The sequence below is a fragment of the Chionomys nivalis genome, chromosome 4, assembly GCF_950005125.1.
Source record: "Chionomys nivalis chromosome 4, mChiNiv1.1, whole genome shotgun sequence".
In the NCBI taxonomy this organism is placed as follows: domain Eukaryota; kingdom Metazoa; phylum Chordata; class Mammalia; order Rodentia; family Cricetidae; genus Chionomys; species Chionomys nivalis.
In genome coordinates this window covers 82,366,926-82,387,273 of record NC_080089.1, presented here as the reverse complement: position 1 = coordinate 82,387,273, position 20,348 = coordinate 82,366,926, and the positions used below count along the sequence as shown (strand labels likewise).

General features: G+C 40.8%; 1 protein-coding gene across 2 annotated transcripts in view; it reads right to left on the bottom strand.

Moving 5' to 3' along the window:
- The window catches only part of Bckdhb (branched chain keto acid dehydrogenase E1 subunit beta), a 173,852-nt gene that overhangs the window by 95,533 nt on the left and 57,971 nt on the right, over positions 1 to 20,348 (bottom strand). For both annotated transcript variants that reach the window (XM_057767311.1, XM_057767312.1), the window contains exons 7-8: positions 18,957 to 19,054; positions 16,584 to 16,694 (exon numbers count right to left, since the gene is read on the bottom strand). In XM_057767311.1, the coding sequence (XP_057623294.1) occupies positions 16,584 to 16,694; positions 18,957 to 19,054 (209 nt within the window). The remainder of the gene's footprint in view (positions 1 to 16,583; positions 16,695 to 18,956; positions 19,055 to 20,348) is intronic.

Genomic DNA, 20,348 nt, shown 5'->3' with positions numbered 1-20,348 from the left:
GGATGAGAACCTGTGGATTAATTCTATACTAATGTGGTTTGATGGAACAAGACCCCCTGAAAGGTCACCTTGAACACCCCTCAAAAAATTACTTTACCCAACAAAAAGCAGGAAGCAGTTTGGAGAGAATGATGACCATATTCTCAAATATTGTTTGTAAATGTTTGTTTACATAAAAAGGGGATACGCTATAGAGATAGATATTTTGCATTGGTATGAATCTTAATCTATTGATACAAATTAAGGTCAATCTTGTTATATATATTTATATATATTTTTGACTGTGAAGGGGTTAACTAACATATATATATATATATATATATATATATATATATATATATACTTTAAAGGTGTCTTGACTTCAGAATTTGAGTCTAAGGATATGTTGCTTTGAAAAGAGGTTCTTCTTTTGTTTCCACAGAGGATGAGAACCTGTGGATTAATTCTATACTAATGTGGTTTGATGGAACAAGACCCCTTGAAAGGTCACCTTGAACACCCGTCAAATATATATATATATATAATTTCTGCTCTTGATTAAAGAATTGTGATTGTGCAGCTCATTTAAAAATGTAGTGCATAGTTAAGAAATGTAGGTTAATAGATAATCATCTGTAATAGTCAAGCTTGTAGTTATGTTAGGTTTTCTAGATGTATAGAGATATATTTCAGTTAGATAGGTATTCTTCAAATCTCTCAGAGATCTTCAGAATATGGCATTTAAAATGTTTTAAAAATTTAGGACTTTTTGACAATGAGACACATCTGCTCCTGGCAACACCAATCTACTTCAAGATGTTGATGGGCATCGAAAAGGCTCCTTACGGAGTTTGTTAGCCATTTGGGCAAGAAACTGCTCTTGCCTGGACTGCTTGATGGTATGCTATGTAAACTGAGCATGCAGGACCCACAGAGAAATGACTGTTGAACTTGTCTAAAGATGAGATGATCCTTCAGGGTTCCTGCTTCATGAAAGAGTCTGCAAGACATTCTGCAGGACACAGAAGAAAGTGACTGACAAACTGCCAATATAGGTGGAACTATCTTTGAAATTTCCTGCTTCATGGAAAAGTCTGTTGGATACTATGGGCCTATAGACCAAAGATAGATGCCCCAACAGTATAGAAGAACTTTAGGTGACTGTCCAGGCAGCAAGATGTTTCTGTCAATTCTAGAGTTTTGGAAGTTGCCTACAATGCACTTCCTGTTAACTTAGGTAATATTATATCCTTCTGAAGTCTTTGATGGAGTTGAAGAATAGGTAGAAAGTAGATATAGTTTTTGTTAATTATGATAAAAGATAAAGCAGATATAAATATTATAACTATAATTCCTGCTTGATATCTGTCTTGTCATATGCAATTTTACTATGTTAAAGTTAAAACCTTCCTTTTATGTAAACAGAAAAGGGAAGGTGGTGTGGGATTCCTCTCTGTATGGTGTGATTACCCTTGGTTAATAAAGAAACTGGTTTGGCCTGATAGGGTAGATAGGCAGGGAAAACTAAATTGAATGGTGGGAGAAAGTAGACAAAGTTGGGGAGAAGTCATGGAGCCTCCACCAGAGACACACACGCTAAAACTTTGCTGGTAGGCCACGACCTCACAGTGATGCACAGATTAATAGAGATGTGTTAAATTAAAATGTAAGAGTTACCCAGAAGTATGCTTAAGCTATTGGCCAAACAATATTACAAATAATATAGTTTCTGTGTGATTATTTCGGGGCTGAGCAGCAGGGAACCAGTAAGCAACCTGCTGCAACAAACTGGTGTAACCAAAAGGAGATGAAGGATTATAAGCAAAACACTAGTACCATGCAGGAACCCAACAAAACCTGTTTATCTAACATTGGAGATGGGGAGGGTAAATTATACAATTATCTGACACTTGACCCTACTCACATTGTTAAGTACTGTCATACACACCTCACAGGAGAGAAATGAACCTCTTCATGTTAAGGATGTATTTAGAACATCAGGTAGAACGCCACGGTAGCAAAACAGGGATTTGCTCTTATCCAAGCGCTCTAGCACCACAACTTCAAAATGCTTAGAACGCTTTTTTTTCTCTACCTTCTTCATAACTCTTTGTCAAATGCTAGGGAACTGATACTCTAGGAAACCTCACCTTTGGATAAATAGAAAGTTTTACTATCATGGGACATGAAATCAATTTCTAAACTGAGTGTGGTAGCACACTCTTTAAAATCCCAGCACTCAGGAAGCAGAGGCAGAGGGATTACCAACAGTTCAAGGTCAACTGAATTATTTAGTGGGTTCCAGACCAACAGAGCTGCACACAGCAAGTCTGTCTCAAAACCCCAACACACAAATGTATTTCAAGTCATGTACTGCATCATGCTACATCCACTAGTTGTGAAGAACAAAGACAAAGCACAGAGTAAGAGAAATGAAATGGATGAGGAAATCAGAAACTACAACTCACAGAGAGATATCTGTTCCTACAGAGCTGCAAGGAGCCTGAAAACATGGGATGCCAAGCTAAATAGGGGTGGGAAGACAATGGGAAAGCCAGTCAGAAAAAAAAATGAGTCCCCAGAGGAGAGAACCTGTCAGCTATGGTTTCCAAGACTCATCAAATCTCAGCTCCACCTAGGAAGAACATGAACTTTCTTCTCTCTCTCTCTGTCTCTCTCTCTGTCTCTCTCTCTGTCTCTGTCTCTGTCTCTCTCTCTCTCTCTCTCTCTCTCTCTCTCTCTCCATGAATATGTTCTACCTACAATACTGGAAAAATAGCAGGGCGTTCATTATGATTAGAGAACAATGCAACTAGCATAGAAAAGGCTAAGGAAACAAGACCTGTAACTACAGAGACAGAACACCATTATCTGCAGTCTTTGATTTGACCACAATGCCTGACAAGGCATTTTGATAGAAAAGAATGCTGCTCCGAGGGGGGAGGGGCGACCTGACACAGCTGACCTCTTCCCTAAGCACAGAAAAAAGTCTGACAGTGACAGAAGACAGACTCCCCACAGACAACACCTGACGATGGAGTGGCAAGCATGTAGCAAGGTTTTACACTCAGTCCTAAAGGCCACCCCAAACAGGAACTACAGGAAAAACGCAAGGAATTGTTCAGCTAAGAAAAGTTGCCCAGCCAGGCAGTGGTGGTTCAGGCCTTTAATCCCAGCACTGGGGAGGCAGAGACAGGCGGATCTCTGTGAGTTTGAGGCTAGCCTGGTCTATGAAGTTCCAGGACAGTTAGAGCTACACAGAAAAACCTTGTGTGTATGGGGAGGAGGGGTTACCCATCAGGAGTGGTGGCACACACTGCTAACCACAACACTCAGGAAGCAGAGGCAGGTAGATCTCTGTGAGTTCCAGGCCAGTAAGACTACATAATAAGGCCATATCTATAAAGTAATAATACAAATTTAAAAACACAAGTAACGATTTATTACTGGTGGTTTGGAGAACTGTAATGATCAAGGCATGGGAGCGCCCTCTTCTGGTTACACACTGTCATTTTCTAGCCTTATGTGGCAGAAAAGCAGGGAGCTCCACGAGGCCCCTTAATAAAGGTGCTATACCATAAGAAGTCCACCCTTAAGACTTAACTAGGCTCTGCCTACACCCACTGTGTGTGAGGACATTAACATGTAAAGTTTGGGGGACATGAAAATATTCAGTCGGTAACCCCAGTAAAGTAGGAAAGTCTTCAAAAGTTCTCTAGGAAGGAGTCATTTTCCCTTGCTATCCATAAACTCCAAGCTGTAGCTACTTATAAAAAAAATACGATAGTGTTTTTACTCTAAGTACCACATTTTTTTGCTTTAAAACCATAAGTTCTGATTTTTTTTTCAATAAGTTAGGAACTCATGAAAAAAGTTAATACTTTCTATTTCCTTTGCCTTAGAATTCAGTGAATTCAAGCTTGGGCTTTCCAGTTCCAGGTAAATAAGACCACATAAGCTCATACATTAAAAGGTACGAAATCTGACTTATTTGCAGAATATAATACCAAGCTAGACAATGGGGGCGGGGAATCACAAAAAACAAACAAACAAACAAACAAAAAACTAGGAGGAATAAGATGCTGGTAAGAAAATACTACCCAGACCAAAATAGACAATCACGAAGCTTCATGTTAAGAAATAAGAAACCATCCGATGACCCCTGCAGCCCAGGACGACAAGAGTACACGCCTTTGACAGAAAATGACTGCAAAGGGCAGGTGGGACCCAGACGACAAAAGATGAACAACACTTGGGAGGGAGAGTGATCATCAGACACAAGAGACTGAAGTAATAATGAAAGTGTAAACAAGAGCAGAGGAAACTCAATTCCCCAGACAGGAGAAACAGGGAGAGAAGGAGCTAATGTCTCCAGGGGCAAGCTCATCAGCAGACAAATAAAATAGTTTTAGGCACTTCTCATGGCTAGTGGAATCTAGCAATGGGCAAATACACAAAGTCCTGCCTCAAGCAACCTAAGAAAACTTGGTCAGAGTCACAGGTAGGGCACAGAGTAAAGCAGCCAGACTACAAGACAGCATAAAAGAGCATGAACCCGGCTCCCATTGGCACTCCAACCAAATGGACATAACCATGACAGAAACAAGCAACTGAGCAAAGGAAGGAGAACCTGACGAACAGGACTAAGTCCTGCTCCACCATCACTTTCATGTTCTGGACCTGAAGAGCAAACTGCTCTGTCAGACAGGTGGTGTAGGAGGTCCTGTATTTGTGTTGCTTTCATTGGTTGAATAAAGAAACTGCCTTGGCCTTTTGATAGGGCAGCACTTAGATAGGTGGGAAGACAGAACTGAATTCTGGAAGGAAGAGTACAGAGGGAGAGAGCCGGTATGGAGCTGCTAGGTCAGACATGCTGTATCTTTCCCGGTAAGCCATGACCTTGTGGTGACATACAGATTATTAGAAATGGGTTGAATCAAGATGTGAGAGTTAGCCAATAAGAGGCTAAAGATAATGGGCCAGGAAGTAATTTAACTAATACAATTTCTGTGTACTTATTTCGGGTGTAAGTTAGCCGGGTGGGATGGAACAAAGGGGCCCCACGCTCCTCACAACAGGCAGGGACAGGCAGCCCTGATGAACCTCTGTAAGCCAAATCACATCACAACTCTAAATAATGGTGAGACTGTCTCCCTACACCTAAAGAAAAGCATCAAATTCTACTTCATATGGTTAAGTCTAGATGCTCTTCAAATCATTTGTTAAATAAGTTTTTGATATTCACTTCCAAAGTAGCTTTCCTATAAGAATAAAAAGAAACAATTTTCATTGAACAGTCTAAAATGGCTTTCCTTGAGCTTGACAATCAGAGAGCAAGCCACTCAACAGTTAAATAGAACACTTTAAACCAATAAAATCTTTAAACCTGAATATTTTTGTGTTGCTGAGGACATCATTGCACTAACTCTCTGACTACAACTTTTACTCTAGTGATGAGATCCCTAACTAGTTGACATCACTCTAACTGAGCATCCAGCCACTAAACATACAAATTAAAAAAAAACAAAACACTTAAGTTGTAGCATAATACATACACCTAAATAAAACTGACAGAATATCTACTCAGAACTGCAACAGAAAATATACCTGATTCGCAATAATGAAGTCAGACGCACTATGAAAATCTAGTAATTTTCACCTAAAACCCTGCCTGAAAGGCCTCTGGTGGCTCTGGTCAGTTACTAATCACATCCCCTCCCACCCCAAGCAGAGTCTACAAACATGATATCATCTTCTCTTCCTTTCTCCCTCTATCCTTAGTATCTCTCTCCCCACTCTCTCTCACCACCCTCCTCCTTCTCTGCTGCATAAACATAGCCTCAAGCAAAATATGTAACATTCAGGCACTAATTTACTCAATTAAGTCCAAAAGACTGATTTTTTTAAGTGCATTATGTTGTAATAAGAGCGGCAGGGCTGCGTCCCCGGCACCCGGCCGCCCGCCCGCATGGCTAGCTTATGCCCCGAAATAATTACACGGAAACTGTATTCTTTTAAACACTGCCTGGCCCATTAGTTCCGGCCTCTTATTAGCTAGCTCTTACATATTGATCTAACCCATTTCTAATATTCTGTGTAGTCCCACGAGCTGGCTTACCAGGGAGAATCTTAACCTGCGTCTGTCTGGAGTGGGAGAATCATGGCGACTCCTGACTCGGCTTCTTTCTCCCAGCATTCTCTTCTGTCTACTCCACCCACCTAAGGGTTGGCCAATCAAATGGGCCAAGGCAGTTCCTTTATTAGTTAACCAAAGACCTTCCTCCATCATTTCCCCTTTTTCTGTTTAAACAAAAAAAAAAAGAAGGCTTTAACAGCAAAATTACATATAACAAAACAGTTATCAAGTAAAAATTACAATATTTACATCTATTTTATCTTTATCATAACTAAGGAAAACTATAACTATCTATTTATTCTTCAACTCTATCAAAGACTCCAGAAGGATATAATATTACCTAAGTAAACAAGAAATAAGAAAACTCTAGAAATGACAGAGACATCTTGCTGCCTGGACAGTCACCCAAAGTTCTTTTGTACTGTTGGGGCATCCATCTTCAGCCTTTAGGCCCATAGTATCCAGCAGACATTTTCATGAAGCAGGAAATTTCAAAGACAGTTCAGTCACTTTTTGCTGTGTCCTGCAGAATGTCCAGCAGACTCTTTTATGAGTCAGGAACCCCGAAAGACCATCTCACCTTTAGGCAAGTTCAGCAGTCCTCTCTCTGCGGGTTCTTTGTGTCCAGTTTATGCATCAGTCCATGCAAGAGCAGTTTCTTGCCCAAATGGCTATCAAACTCCATAAGGAGCCTCTTCGATGCCCATCTTCCTCTCGAAGTAGATTGGTACTACCAGGAGCAGATGTGTCTCATTGTCATGGAAAGCCCTAAGTTATTAAAACATTAAATGCCATATTCTGCAGTCTTTGAAAGATATGAAGAATGCCTATCTAGCTGAAATATATCTATGCATATCTAGAAAATCTAACTAACATGACTAAAAGCTTGACAATTATCAATGATTATCCATCAACAACCTATATACATTACATTTTTAAATGAACTATACAACCACAATACCTTAATCAAGATTAGAAATATGCATATACATATAACAAAACTGACCTTCAAATCCACACCAATGTAAATTATTTATATCTATATCATATCCCCCTTTAAATGTAAAAGAACATTTATAAACAATTTTGGGAACATGGGCGCAGTTTTTTCTCTCCAAACTGCTTCCTGCTGAATGGGGGCGCTGTTATTCAGATCTTTCATGGTGTAACCTGTGTGTCAGGGTCATCTCGGTTGGCAGTTGAGTGAAGTAATTTTCTGAAGGTGTTCACAGCAACCTTTCCGGAGGGCGTGGTCTATCATACCACATTGGGATAGACGCAATCCACAGAGTCTCATCCTCTGTGAAAACAAAAGAAGACCCTCTCCAAAGCATCATATCCTTAGACCCATATTCTGAAATCATAATACCCTTATATCCATTCTGGTTTAGCTTGGCAGCCCATATAATGAAATGTCTCTCTGCACTTAGCTCCTTTACAGTCAAAAATTTTAAAGAAAACACAATAATACAAAGAATCCAGACTCTCTGTGAATTTTCCATTTTTACGTGGCTTATTTTTATTTTTCTTTTAATCTATAACTATCTGTACTCTGTCTCTTTAAAGACTTTACCCTTTTTTTTAAGACATTAACTTTATTCTTTATATATATATTTTTCTCTCTCTCAAGCCTACGTACATTCATTCAACACTGTGATCCATTTATAGGTCTGAATCTGTCCTATTGTGAATCCGTAATTTTTTTTTTTTTTTTTACTATCCAGGAGCATTTCTTAAAATGTTAAGCATTTCTTAAAAACTTAAGTTGCACCATGTAGAGGTAATACGGTACTGCCTGTTTACTGCCAGTCTAAACCTTAACTGCGCTGTTATTATGGTAATTACAGTAGTTTCTGCCTGAGACCAGCAGAGTTCCACATGGCAGAGCTGAGCAGCTCCTGCATCAGAACCATTTGGTGCCCCTGAGCCACTCACAGTTCCAGGCACACAGCAGTCCACATTGCCATCAAACAAGTCATAGCAGTTTACTCCAAATGCTCCATTTAAAGACTCTGTCTCCCGCAGGAGCCAGACAGAGATCGTGATGGCTGCACAGCCCAGAAAGCCGGCATTTTAAAACAGCCAGTTTTTTCCTGTTGCTGAGTCAGGACAATTTCTTTGCCGCACGCAACCCACAAACAGCAAAAAGCTGTCTTAAATTCTCTCTGTGTCCTTTTTAAGCCCTCTCAGGTTTTACGTGGCGTTTATTACCACGCTGGGCGCCACTCTGTTGTAATATGAGCGGCAGGGCTGCGTCCCCGGCACCCGGCCGCCCGCCCGCATGGCTAGCTTATGCCCCGAAATAATTACACGGAAACTGTATTCTTTTAAACACTGCCTGGCCCATTAGTTCCGGCCTCTTATTAGCTAGCTCTTACATATTGATCTAACCCATTTCTAATATTCTGTGTAGTCCCACGAGCTGGCTTACCAGGGAGAATCTTAACCTGCGTCTGTCTGGAGTGGGAGAATCATGGCGACTCCTGACTCGGCTTCTTTCTCCCAGCATTCTCTTCTGTCTACTCCACCCACCTAAGGGTTGGCCAATCAAATGGGCCAAGGCAGTTCCTTTATTAGTTAACCAAAGACCTTCCTCCATCAGCATTACACCAGCGAGTAGTGTTTTTCCAGCAGGGACTCTTGGGAGCAAAGCCCTCAGGTTGCCATGAATACAGTGTACACCCATGCAGAAAGAAATACCAGTACCAACTACGATGCTGCTCAAGGCAGAAACCTTCAATTTTAAAATGGCATCTCTGGTGATCTAAAGTAACCCAATGAAAATGTTGTTTTTAAAGGCTGCAAAGTTAGGGTTAAGTTTCTAACCTGGCTGATGAGTCTTCCCTGGGGATGCTTTCCTCTACTAAGGTGCACTGATCGGCCCAGGTACAAATGGGAAGACTGTGCAATCTTGGTCCTTTTCAATGTGTGCAGAACCACTCACAGTCAGTCCTGTAGCCTCCCTTTTCCTTACCGAGACCACTCTGTTCCCTCCAAAACCTACCCTGCCAGCTATATTACCTGTCTGACACTATGCATTGTCCTAGTATAAATACAGTAAAGTATTTTACGTAAAGGAAGGAAATGGCTGTAGAAAGGAGGGAAGTAAGTATGTAAAATCAGGGACAACTATGAGCACCCTCCATGCCACAACTGAGTCACTTCACATTCATTCTCTCAAATTATGAGGCTTTGCCTGGCTCATATGCTAACATACCTCCAAAACACCCCTAGTACAAGTGGCCCTAATATGCTGCCACGCAATGACCATGTCCACATGAGGACAACAAGAATCAGTCACATACAGCTTAACAGAATAGAAAATCAAGAATAAATAAATAAAATCTGTTTTATTCTGCAGTGTGGACTAGGAAATGACGGTGACACAGCTGCAGTGTGGACTAGGAGATGCCAGTGGCACAGCCGCAGTGTGGATTAGGAGATGACAGTGGCACAGCTGCAGTGTGGACTAGGAAATGAGAGGGACACAGCTGCAGTGTGGACTAGGAGATGACAGGGACACAGCCGCAGTGTGGACTAGGAGATGACAGGGACACAGCCGCAGTGTGGACTAGGAAATGAGAGGAGAAAAGGCAGACAAAGCACAGCACGATCAAAAAGGTCTGAGCAGTAAAACATGGGCTTCTGTCCTATGAGAAAAAAACCATAGACCAGTCTCCTCTAACCAACGTGCATGTCTCCACTACGAAGCATGATCATTGGGTTTTCAAGCTTAGTTAGGCAAAAATGTCGTGGAAACAACATAAAAATTAAATTTAGAAAGCAAAACAGTAAAAACCAAGCACAGAAACTTATTTTTTAAAACCCATCAAGACCAGTTTGTGCTGCCCAAATATTTTTGGGTGTGTGGCTTCCACTGGAGCGTGTCCTGCCGAGTGGGAGCTAATTCCCGGACACTCATGGGGCAAATGAACTCTCCCTCACTTTCCCTCCCAGCAGCTAACAACTGCCAGGGTAGGGTTCATGTTCACTTCCCCCTTTCCATGTCGGATTTGTACTGGCTTTGACCTGCACAGGGCCTGTGCACGCTGGCACAACTGTTGTAATCGCATATGTCCATCTGCTGTGTCCAGACACTCCATCCTTGTAGTCCTCCATACCCTCTGGCTCTTTCTGCTCCCTTTTCTACAATGATCCCTGAGCCTTGGATGGGGGTGGCTTGCATATAGATCTTCCACTTAGTGCTGAGAATTATGTAGTGTAATTCTCTGAACCTTGCCAATGATGGTTCTCTAGAAATCTCTTTCTGCTGTAAAGAGAAACTTCTCTGATGAGGACTGGGAGGTGGGTTAATCTATAGGTGTAACAATAAGTCAGTACAAGTCAGATTAACTACGTCCAGTTAGCAGAATAATAATAGTAGCAACAGTGCTGCTGTTTCTTGGGAAATTTACATGAAAATAACCAGAGCAAGGAGATCTTGGAAGAAAGTTGTGCCGTGATTAAATAGATTTGAGACTAGCAAGGGTTTTTGTGAACCTACCTGACATCAGTCAAACACTTGACTTGGATACAAGTACTTTTAACAATATCTTATACCCTTGTAATTGTAGCTAACATAAAATTATTTATGGTTGCCTGAAAATAATTGAAGCTTTGTCAAATCAAGTTAGACACTGGTATTTCTCTCTTTGAGCAAAGGGTCAAACCCTAGCTAAACCACAGTTAACCACTTGCTTGCCACATTATCTTTCCCGCTTTGACTTGTATTGTTAGTGTAGCTGGTACTTTTGCAAGGAGATACCAGGTTTGGTCCTGGTGGGATGAGGGAGTCTGTGCCCTGAGATGTAATCAGGAAAATTATCTTCAGAATTTTATTTAACTGTATTTACAGCTTCTATATTCAAAACGGATTTAAAGACCTTTAGAGCAAAACACAAACGTAACATACCAAATTCGTATCATGAGAGCAAAGAGAGGCAGCCAGAGGAAGAAAGGGACATTATTGATACTTCTGTCAACTTGGTTTGTGCCTCCCTTTAGTGGGTGTACTAGGTGCATCTGTATGTGATCCTAGATGGCAGAGCCACTGTTCTTAAAGAAGATGAAAGAGAAGATCAGAGGTTTCCGGGGAAGGAGGCCTATGGCTTGTTAGTGTCATTATCTTGGTTTTGTGTTGGGCTACTTTCATCGTGCTGATTCTTCTGGTTGACGGCCCTCCAATTTGACAGTGGAAGCCAGCTTGGCAGTCCTTGATGGCTTTGGGTCTGTTTATGACTGTCTTCATTGCTTATCTTGGTAGAATTCTCATTTTCCTTTCATGATATCAAAAGGGAAAAACTTTTAATACTTAGCCTTTTCTCCTAGGAAATAGAGATAATTTATTTATTTTTATTTTGTGAGGGTTCTGTATGTATATATGTGTGCCAGGTGTGTGCCTAATACCCACGGAGGCCAGAAGATGGGGTCCGAGGCTCCGGAATAGAAATGACAGGCAGTTTTTGAGCTACCATGTGGATGCTGGAAATCAAACTCAGGTCTTCTGCAAGAACAGCAAGAGTTCTTACCCCGGAGGAATCCCTCCAGCCCCTGGAGAGAATTATAAAGAGGAAGACCCTGTAATGAAGCATACTAAAACTATGGGCTGTTTTTGTTATTGTTGTTTTGCTTTTTTTTTTTTTTTGCTTAATTCAAGTTAAGCTTTTCCTCATCTTTGTGAATTCTACAGCTACCAAAATGTAGTCATATTTTTTAGTAGTTGTGTTTTGTCAGAGGACAAAATTGGATTCCCCAGCTTTATTCATTATATATTAGCATAAGCATGCATCTTTTGGAGTGCTCCATCAGAAAATGTCATTAAATGTAAAAGTGATATATGCAACACATGGCTCTGCACCTAGCATAGGAAAGTGACTTCGGAAGAGTTGGTGTTTTTTTTTTTAAGTCCTGGCCTATTGTTTATAAGTGTGTGTGTGTGTGTGTGTGTGTGTGTGAGAGAGAGAGAGAGAGAGAGAGAGAGAATAAGTATATGTCTGTGTACAAGAGTATTGTGGGGGGGGCTGGAGAGATGGCTCAGCGGTTAAGAGCATTGCCTGCTCTTCCAAAGGTCCTGAGTTCAATTCCCGGCAACCACATGGTGGCTCACAACCATCTGGAATGAGGTCTGGTGACCTCTTCTGGCCTACAGACATACACACAGACAGAATATTGTATACATAATAAATAAATAAATATTTAAAAGAAAAAGAGTATTGTGTGTGTATGCATGTGAATGAGTGAATATAAGAAAATGTCTGTGTAAATGTATGTATAGGTATATGTCTGAGTATATACGTATAATTCTGTCTATGTATGTGAGTGAGTATCTGTGTGTTGTGTTTGCATAAGTGAATGTGTTTATATGTGTCTGCAAGTATATCTGAGTGTATGTGTTTATATGAGTATGTGTATATGTTTATGTCTGAGAGTATAAGTGTATGTTTGTGAGTATGTATATGTATATGACTATATTTGTGTGTATATGTGTGGTAGTTTGAATGTAATTGGTTCCCATAAGTTCATAGGGCATTATTAGGAGGTGTGGCTTTATTGTAGTAGGTATGGTCTTGTTGGAGGAAGTGTGCCACTGTGGGGGCGGGCTTTGAAGTCTCCTTTACTCAAACTTTCCTTAGTTTAATACTCAGGCCATTTACTATTGTCTATGGATCAAGATGGAGGACTCTTGGCTCCTTCTCCAGCACCATGTCTTCCTGCATGCCACCATGTCCCACTATGATGATAATAGACTAAATCTCTGAAAATGTAAGCCGCCCCCATTAAATGTTTTCTTTATAAGAGTTACATGGTCATGGTGTCTCTTCACAGCATTAGAAACCTTAAGAGAGTGTGACTATCTGTGTGACTATTACTATACACATGTATGTGTGTGACTAAATAATGTTGATTTCCTTCTTTCTGTGAATATCATTAGTGAATAAAGAAACTACCTTGGCTTATTGATAGGGCAAAACTTAGGTAAGCAGGGAAAACTAAACTGAATGCTGGGAAGAAGAAGGTAGAGTTAGGAGAAGCCATGTAGCCCCACTGGACAGATGCTGGAACTTTAGTCAGTAAGCCACAGCCACATGGCAATACACAGATTAATATAAATGGGTTAAATTAATATGTAAGAGTTAGCCAATAAGAAGCTAGAGCTAATGGGCCAAGCAGTGATTTAAATAATATAGTTTCTGTGTGATTATTTCGGGGCTGAGCAGCCAGGGACAAGCGGCCTCCCTTCAACAACTGAATGTGTGTTTATTTATCTGAGCATATGTATGTGCATGTGAGTTAATATGTTTGAGTGTATGTATGTTTGAAAGAATGTATATAGTAGGTTGGTGTGTGTGTCTGAGTATATGTGGATATATGTGTACATAGGAGTGTATATCCTCTGCATGCACAGCTGAGTTTTGGAGGTTGCCGAGGGAATCACAGGACTGGAGTGTATCAAATAAACTCAGGATTAAGGAAAAGTCTTAATTTATGTTAAAAACTTGTCTGCCCAGTTTTGAGATTGTGAGTGAAGTATAACATATTTGTCACGATAATCAGGGATGCATGTTATAATCGCTAGTGTAATGAATGAAATAATAGTGAAAGATTGCAGATTGCCAAACCAGTAGAAACTGTAAATTACAAATAGCTGGTCAATCCAAAAGAACAGATGAAAATACATACAAAAAACAGCTAGGATCAGCAAAAAACAGACAGTGGATGACAGATATACACTCACATAGAAGCAACTATAAAACAAACAGATTAAATATTCCTAACAGTTTTATAAATAAATTCTGGATCAAATTCCTATAAAGATACAAAATTGTTTAAAATTACTAAATAAAGAATTAGAAAATCTTCATTGTTATTATCTGTGTGAGGAACTGAGTTCATTTCCAATAACCATATATAAAGAAAACCCTAGACCCATGTGACATTACTATGAGCTCTCCAGAAAAAAAGCCATAAGCAGTTAACAACCTAAAAAAAAAATGAAAACCTGTAATACATATAAATCTGTGTTTAAATTACATAGAGTTTAAATAAAATTTTCTCATTTGTGCTGACAATATTCTCTCCAAGGGCCAAAAATCATTTAACATAAAAAGCCCAACACCAGTCCTAAGAACCCCTTGTTTGAGTCATTGGTCAGGGTTGTCCAAGAGACTCTCAATACATTACTACCACTCTTGCTTGCCCCACAGAGAGGGAAGCTAAGTCCCTATTGCTGAAGACACCATGCACATCAAAAACAATGTCCAGAGGCCCCTGAGCTGAAACTGACCCAAATGTCTCCTCCCTGAAGATTAGCTTTCATGGCACCAGGAGGCACCATGGACTCTTCCAAAGGAGAAAGCAACCGTCAACCCAGCTATGATGCCTATGAACCACAACAACAACCAAAGTAGAGTGATAGCCCTGAGGGTGCAGTACAGGCTCACACGCCTTGGCAGTAACCAACGGCTCTTCTAATTGGACTAAAGACCAACTCAACCAGAAGGAAACTATGCCTGGTACTAGGAACCTAGCCGATTACCCAGGGCTAGTGAAGTCATGCCTCTTGGAGGAGAACTTACAACCACCACTTTACAAAATCAGCATAATCCCTAACTACTTCCTAAATATTTGTCCTTAAACATATAGAAAAATGTAGCTCTTACCCCTCATATAGGAAATTTCTCTTTGCAATAGATGGAGACTATTAGAAAGCAGATGCTCCCCAGGCTGCCCTCAGGGAATCAACCACTCAGCAGCTACGTCATCACTTGTCACCAACTCTTACAAAGGTCTCTGCCAACCTAGATCATTCTCTTGCTCCTTCTCTGCCTTCTAGTCTCTGTCTCTGTCTGTCTCTGTCTCTGTCTCTGTCTCTGTCTCTCTCTCTCTTTCATGTCCCCACTCCAAGATGGTCTTTCACTCTCCTCTACTCCAATAAACCTCTCGCATGATCACATTGCTTGGTGTGATCTCTTTGAAGCACACCTTGACCCCAACTCGTAACTACAGCCAATCAAAATGCAAAGTTGTGGAGCTGAGTCCTGACAGAAGCAGTGATAAACCATTCAGAGGGTGGGAGAGGTAGCAGAAAGATTGTAAGAGCCAGAAGATCAGAGAGTTTGCTATAAGATTGTGTCTCCCAGTAATGTCAGCAGCTACCCCTATAAAATCTCCTCAACATGGCAGACCAAATGTGAGCTGAAGAAGGACAATTGACATGCAAATGAGAATGGAAGAAAACCCAAGAGGCTTCAACCCAAGACAAGGAAATAGGCAACTAAGGAATATGATGAGCAGGAGAAATGGTCTTGCCCACAGAAGAGTAATCTAACTGAAACATATATACAAGGAACATTATACAGACTGAGGAAGTTGTATTTATATATTTAGGACTATATATGTATATACATATACATATTTGTATGCAACAATAATTTATGAAAAAAGAGGCTATGAATTTGAAAAAGAGCAAGTAGTGCTATGTGGGAGGATTTGAAGGGAAGAAAGAGAATCTCAAAAAAAATAAAACAGGCAATTGAAAAAGGACACAATGTTGGGTGGATACAGAGAGGGGAAGAGTGTGGGAAGAGGTGTGGGAGTGAGCAGGATCTAAACACATTACATGAAATTCTCAAAGAACTAATAATCACATTCTTAAATCTCAAAAATAGTAAATATAAAATATTTTAAGTCTTAGGATTTATTTGCTATGGCAGCAAATACAGAAAAAAGAGAATTATCAGCAATTGTTAATTGGCCTTCACTAGATGAGACCATCACAAAACAGAGGATCCGAATTCCCTTGGGCACCTGTGAGCCACGCAGAAGTCAGTGTGTAGGATACCAGTTATAAAGTATCCGAAAACTCAGCTCTGTTCTTCAAAGACAACTGTGTGAACTTACTTAGTAATAAGGGCATCAGCAATCTAATCTAAATATCAGGACAGAAACTCTAATTCAGAGTAGCCAGAGTTATACAATATAATATTCAATCTGTGGTCCACAGGATCAAAGGGATATTACTAGAGCTATATAACTATTTCCTAAATAATAATGTGCTTTATTATAGAGAAAAGACTTTGAAAATGGAGCCAAACTATCTACCTTCCTGGATCAAACCCAGCTTGCTGAACCTAGCCAGAGACGGTAACTGCACAGGTGAGTCTTGACCCCCTCTCTGCACCATTCTGTTTCTTGAAGATCCAATCTGAGTTGCCTACAAGAACAATATTGAGCTATTTCAAACATAGAAAACCATGGAAGGCTAAAGATAGACTACCGGTATCTGGTTGATTGAACATCAAACTCATTACGCAGCACCTATTTCCACTCACGTCCCAGGTGCGAAAGTTTGAAACTAGTAGAAAACGCTCATGCAACTCACGATTCCAAAAATGGTTCTTTGTAAATATTCAAAAAACTTGACATAAGGCCTTAAGGAAATAACAGGGCATCGGTTACATATTTATACCTTGCAAACTGTATCCATATCCCAAGGTGTGATCGTCCGCAGATCAATGATTTCACAAGACACTCCAAGCTTTTCTCGTGCCATGGAAGCCACCTCCCGGATGACGTGAACCTGAAAATGAGGGGAAATACACAGAAAATAACTAAGAGAATTCAGCCCTGAAAGTCTAGGTGGATGTCAGCATCATTCATAATGATACTCTCTGAAGCTGGAGAAACGACCTTATGGCAGAATTCAAAAATGTCTTAGGTATGTTGATCCCCATGTCACAAAGACAATCAAGGGAAAATATCTAGAAATCAGTTGGAAAAAAAGTGCTAGTAAAAACTGAGGCAAAGGCAGGTTGGCTAGGGAGCATAACAGAGAGAAAACCCACAAGACCACCAACATTTAAAGAAGAAAGTGGCAAAACAAAAGTTCTAAAAATAAACAGCTAAAGAAACTGAAAAGGGAAAAAAAAAGTCAATATATCCCAAAAGCTAAAGACAAAAAGGTTTCATAGACAAAGTAACCAGTATCCACACCAAATAAGAAGTATGGGGCAGATTTAGGAACTAGAACACTAGAGAGAAGGCTCGGTGGTTGAGAGCACTTGCTGTTCTTGCAGAACACCTGGGCTCAATCCTCAGTATCCTATGTGGTAGCTGACAACCAGTCAAAAAAAAAAAAGGGAAAGTTGGTTTGGAAGTAGAAAATTATGAGACCAAGCGCTGCTGCAACAGCTAGAAGAAGTCAAATGAAACTATCACTAGCAAAGAGAAAGATACATAATTCTGTCATTGGGTCATTCGAGAGGGGGGTCCACAGGCCAGCAAATCACTCGTGAGAGGGAGCAAAAGACAAGGTAAGAAAGCTATCGAGGCAACATGTAATATGGATATGCAATAGGAGCTGCAAAGGTGTTCATAATGGACACAGCTGTGTACACCCATTTCGTATCTCCACAGGACTGAACAGGCACCTCCCTTCTACCCAGAAGGCATTACCACACCTTCCAGTGACACGGTGAGTAAATTCCCAGGAACGAGTGTGCAGCGTAGAGACGAACTGTGTGCTCTTTATGGACTGAGCACAACGATGGTGAGAGCCTGTAATCCCAGCACGTGGGAGGGATAGGCAAGAGGATCAGAAGTTCCATACCGTGGACATCAATTGCAGAGCAAGTTCAAGGCCTGACCTGAGCAACGTTAAGACTCTGTTTAAAGACAGTCATGGCCACTCAAGGTACAGAAGATAAGTGATAGGTGAGTGTTCAGCCTTTAGTAAGACATTCCATCTCTAACACTCAGGGCTAATGTGGAAGAGGGCAGAAGGAGCTGGAAGATGGAGAGGAGGGTGTAAAAACGCCACCTTCTAGGCAAGACACCCTTATTAAAACCATGAACTTGAACAGCTGTGGATGGCTGCACTTGGTCCATCAAGGGCCAGTCACGAATGCAGGAAGAGTTAGGGGATCTCTCTGTGGAGCTGTATCTACTGACAGATTTATGGGGAGGAGGAATCTCTGCTTTCAGACCAGTCAACCCACTAGGATCCAACGGATAGTTCCAATCCACTGCTCACACGGATGTCCCTGTGATGAAACTAAACGTGTGGGTGACAGAGCAAAGCCAAAAGTCATAAACCAAAGAATGAGACCGAGCAGTATAAAGGGTAGGGATAGCAATAGGATGAGAGAGATGAGAGAGGGTTAGGGAACGTGAGCAGTCACAGGGAACGTAAGCAGTCACAAAGCATTATATACTTGTATGAAACTGTCAACATAGAAAATTAATCAAAAATAAAAATAAGTTAAACCTTGCTTTAAAAAAAAAAATTGGAGCCAGATGGTGGTGGCATACGTATACCTTTAATCCCAGCATTCAGGAAGCAGAGGCAGGCGAATCTCTGAGTTCGAGGCCAGCCTGATCTACAAGAGCTAGTTCCAGGTCAGGCTCCAAAGCTACAGAGAAACCCTATTTTTAAAAACCAAAATAAAAAAAAAAAAAAATTAAAAAAAAGTTGGCTCATTTACTTTAAATTTGCTCAGAGTAGAGCATATGTCTCATCTCAGCCTATACACACACACACACTCTCTCTCTCTCTCTCTCTCTCTCTCTCTCTCACGTACACACACATACACATTCACTGCAGTAATGAACTGTTAATTAATTAAGTCATCACTTGGCAGCACAGGCCTATGTGAAATCACCATGCTGTCCACCTTGAAGCATTCTTATCTGTCAGTTACACCTTACTAATGTTGGAGGTGAGGATGAACATCATCCTCACGAAGAGACTAACTTCATCAGAGAGACAGAGAGAACACACCAGAATCACAAACCAAAGCACCCCAGCACAATGTGGGCTCCGTGGGTGGTCAGGGTTACTGACCTGAGTGCCCCAGGCAACCAGAGTCACATCGCTGCCCTCCTGGATGACTTCAGCCTGAGACAGGGGGATCTTGTAGGGTTCGACCGGGACCTGTTCCACTAAATACATAAGAGAGAAAAACAAAAGTTAGTTAAGGTTCCTCAAATGACATTTGTGCCTTAAAGACTGTAAGAATCTCACCATGACAAGTTCTCATTGCTGAAAGCTTCATATAAAATACAAATTTATTATATAGTTCCGTGATATCACTACACAGATATAGCACCTACCCTGAAACATGAAAGACTACAGTTAGAAAATGAATATATCTTATGACAAAAATCTGATTTATTTATTTATTCATTCATTTATTTTTTGTCAAGACAGGGTCTCTCTGTTCAATAGCCCTGGCCATCCTGGAACTCACTCTATAGACCAAGCTGGGTCAAACTCAAAGAGATCCACCTGCCTCTGCCTCCTGAGTGCTGGGACTGAAGGTGTTGAGCCACCACCTCCCAGCTGAAACTGAATAAATCTTAATAATGCATGTTTTAGACCAACTTAACTCATCAGTATTGGCTAAGAATTTAGCATACAATGGTAAGATGATGGCAAAGGAAAATGGATGGACTATAGTGGATGGGATTCTCTGCATTTTGTACTTGTTGCATTTAAATTTAAAACTGATATATTTGTTTTGTTTTGTTTTTCGAGACAGGGTTTCTCTGTAGCTTTGGAGCCTGTCCTGGAACTCCCTTTGTAGATCAGGCTGGCCTCGAACTCACAGAGATCCGCCTGCCTCTGCCTCCCGAGTGCTGGGATTAAAGGCGTGCGCCACCACCGCCCGGCTAAAACTGATATTTTTAAAATGCTCATAGTGTGGTCCAGTGGAACAGCTCAGCACATGACAGGTCTTGCTGAGCAAGCCGGGTGACCTGAGTTCAATCCCCATGACCCACATAAAGATGGGCGAAGAAAAGCACCTGGACCTCCACTCACACATTGTGTCATGCACACATGGAATACTGTAAAAGTTAACTTTAAAAGAATCTTAAAAATGATTACCAAATCTGCCAAAACCCTATTAGAGAGCCGTAAACTCTCAGATCAGTTTTTCTTTCAAGCAGAAACTTTACGAGTCTTTGAAACAAGAGGGGGGGACAACAAAGTAGGATTAAACTTGTGTTTCATTTTTGTACTATGCATCGATGAACAATGTTACCCATAAGCGACCAACACCCTACAGACCTCACAGAGATTAACCAAATCAGTTTCACTAGGCCAAAGAGAGAAGACTAATCCACTGGTGTCCCAGGGGAAACAATTCTATCATTTTTCTATGTAATCAAGCATGAGAAATTGTCAGGTGAATTTTCAAATGAAATTAAGTAGGGATTTGACAAATCTGCCCAG